Below are 1823 nucleotides of genomic sequence, written 5' to 3'. Positions count from 1 at the left end.
TCCCTTCCCCTCCCCTCCCCCAGGCCTTTTTAAGCCTTTTTCCTCCCCTCCTGCTTCCCAGGTTACCCTTCCCTCTTCTAAAGAGGGGAGGAAAGCTAGGCACTGATTCTTATCCCAAACTCTACCAGCACCAAAATGAAAAAAAAAAAAGAAAAGAAAAGAAAAAGAAAGCAAGCAAGCTCTCTCTGGTAACCTCTGACGTAGTGTAAGTAGTTCAAGATGCGAACTCTGCGCTGAGGAAAACGAAGCGCGCTCTCCTCACTCTCAAGACACACCATTTTTCGTTCTCTAAGGAAGGTTGAATTTTTTTTGTAAATCTTTAATTCTTTTCCTGAAGTGGCAGGATTACGAATGAGTCTATAGCTTCTTAGAATAACATTAGCCAATAGGCAAACAACGGTTCAGTAGCAGCAACTAATGTGTAGTTCACGGAGAAGAATGCCAGACTCCAAGGTTTTATCTCTGTAAATCAGAACTTTGGGCAAGTTATTTCACCTCCCTCTGACTCCCAAATTCCTTAAGTGGTAGACAGTTCCTGAGAGAACTGAACACCATGTGAGTCTGTCTGTCCTTTGAAAGCCATGCAATGTTACATTCGTGTAAGTTGGAATACTTATTTAAAAACCAGGCAGTATGTAAGATTGCAAAAATGCTTCCATGTAGAGCCTTAAAATACTTAAATAAAAGCTTCAGATTCCAAGCTGTATTTCCTCCTCTTTTCTTATCTCTGAATGTATAACCGAAAACTCCATATATATATATATATATATATATATATATATATATATATATATATATATATCCAATATGCATAACATAGATAAGCAGTAGCTATATGATTTAACAAAGATCTCTTTCCAAACTTGCCAGAAGTGTCATATGTGGACAGCATTTAGTTAATATTTTCTAGGTGTCAGTTTGATCAGCTTTACTGAAATATCCATTTTCTGTCCCCTAGGAAAGTGCAGTAAATAATGTCACCTGCACACGAACATACCAGAGAGTTTAGAACACTCCAGCTCAAGGCCTCGGTCCTCTCGGCTTGTCATCCAAACTTATGATGTTGTTCCAATAAAACTCCCAAGTAAAGTCTTCGGATGCTTGCACAATCTCAGCGTGTGGCTGGCTTTTTAAGTTCTGGCTGCGTTATAGAGTCTAGCAAGGGAACTTGCGAGAGGGGATAGACTCATCGGCACAATGCACAGCTAATATCAGATGCTCAGAGAGGACCAATGCTCAATTTTACTCTCTCAGTGAGCATAGCGTGTCTATCCTAATTAAATGTAATCTTGACTGCTTAGGGCAGATCGTTATGCTGGGGTTGGACCTGAAAGACCTACAGAACTAAGGGGCGTTCCAACGAAATGTTCAGCTCTGTGACAGAGAACTTTGCAAGGGCAGCCGCATTGTGGGAAACAGCCATGAGAGAGAGTAAGCTGCCCTATCCACAGCGGGCCTCACATTAGGCCTGGGGTTATGTTAGACACCACATGGATCTGCCACCTAACTTTGTAGGTGGACTCAAAGGTCCTAATCTTGGAGAATTCATAAGCAAAAGGTTACAAAACAAATATGTATAACACCTGGACAGAATGGTCTGACATCACTGTTGTGAATTAATTTTGTAATTAGCGACGGGGGTTGCATTCAAATCAGTGACAAAGACTTTTGTCGGGGAAGAGAGAAACAGGCTCAGCTCTGCCTTCTCTTTTCAACACTTAATGAAATCATCTTCCCGCACCACAGCCTTGATACAATGTATAGGGCCCAGCTTATATCAATAATCATTATTTAGAATATTTAAATGACATGGAATTATCTAA

General features: G+C 40.6%; 1 protein-coding gene across 3 annotated transcripts in view; it reads left to right on the top strand.

The window, feature by feature from the left end:
* Nucleotides 1-1109, top strand: part of Fabp12 (fatty acid binding protein 12) — an 8617-nt gene extending 7508 nt beyond the window's left edge. For all 3 annotated transcript variants that reach the window (XM_031376241.1, XM_031376243.1, XM_031376244.1), the window contains exon 5: nt 959-1109. In XM_031376241.1, coding sequence (XP_031232101.1) covers nt 959-1009 — 51 coding nt within the window. In that variant the 3' untranslated portion in view covers nt 1010-1109. The remainder of the gene's footprint in view (nt 1-958) is intronic.
* The last annotated feature ends 714 nt before the right edge of the window (nt 1110-1823 follow it).

This window comes from Mastomys coucha, unplaced genomic scaffold, assembly GCF_008632895.1.
Source record: "Mastomys coucha isolate ucsf_1 unplaced genomic scaffold, UCSF_Mcou_1 pScaffold17, whole genome shotgun sequence".
NCBI classification, from domain to species: domain Eukaryota; kingdom Metazoa; phylum Chordata; class Mammalia; order Rodentia; family Muridae; genus Mastomys; species Mastomys coucha.
This window is presented reverse-complemented; position numbering and strand designations above follow the sequence as displayed.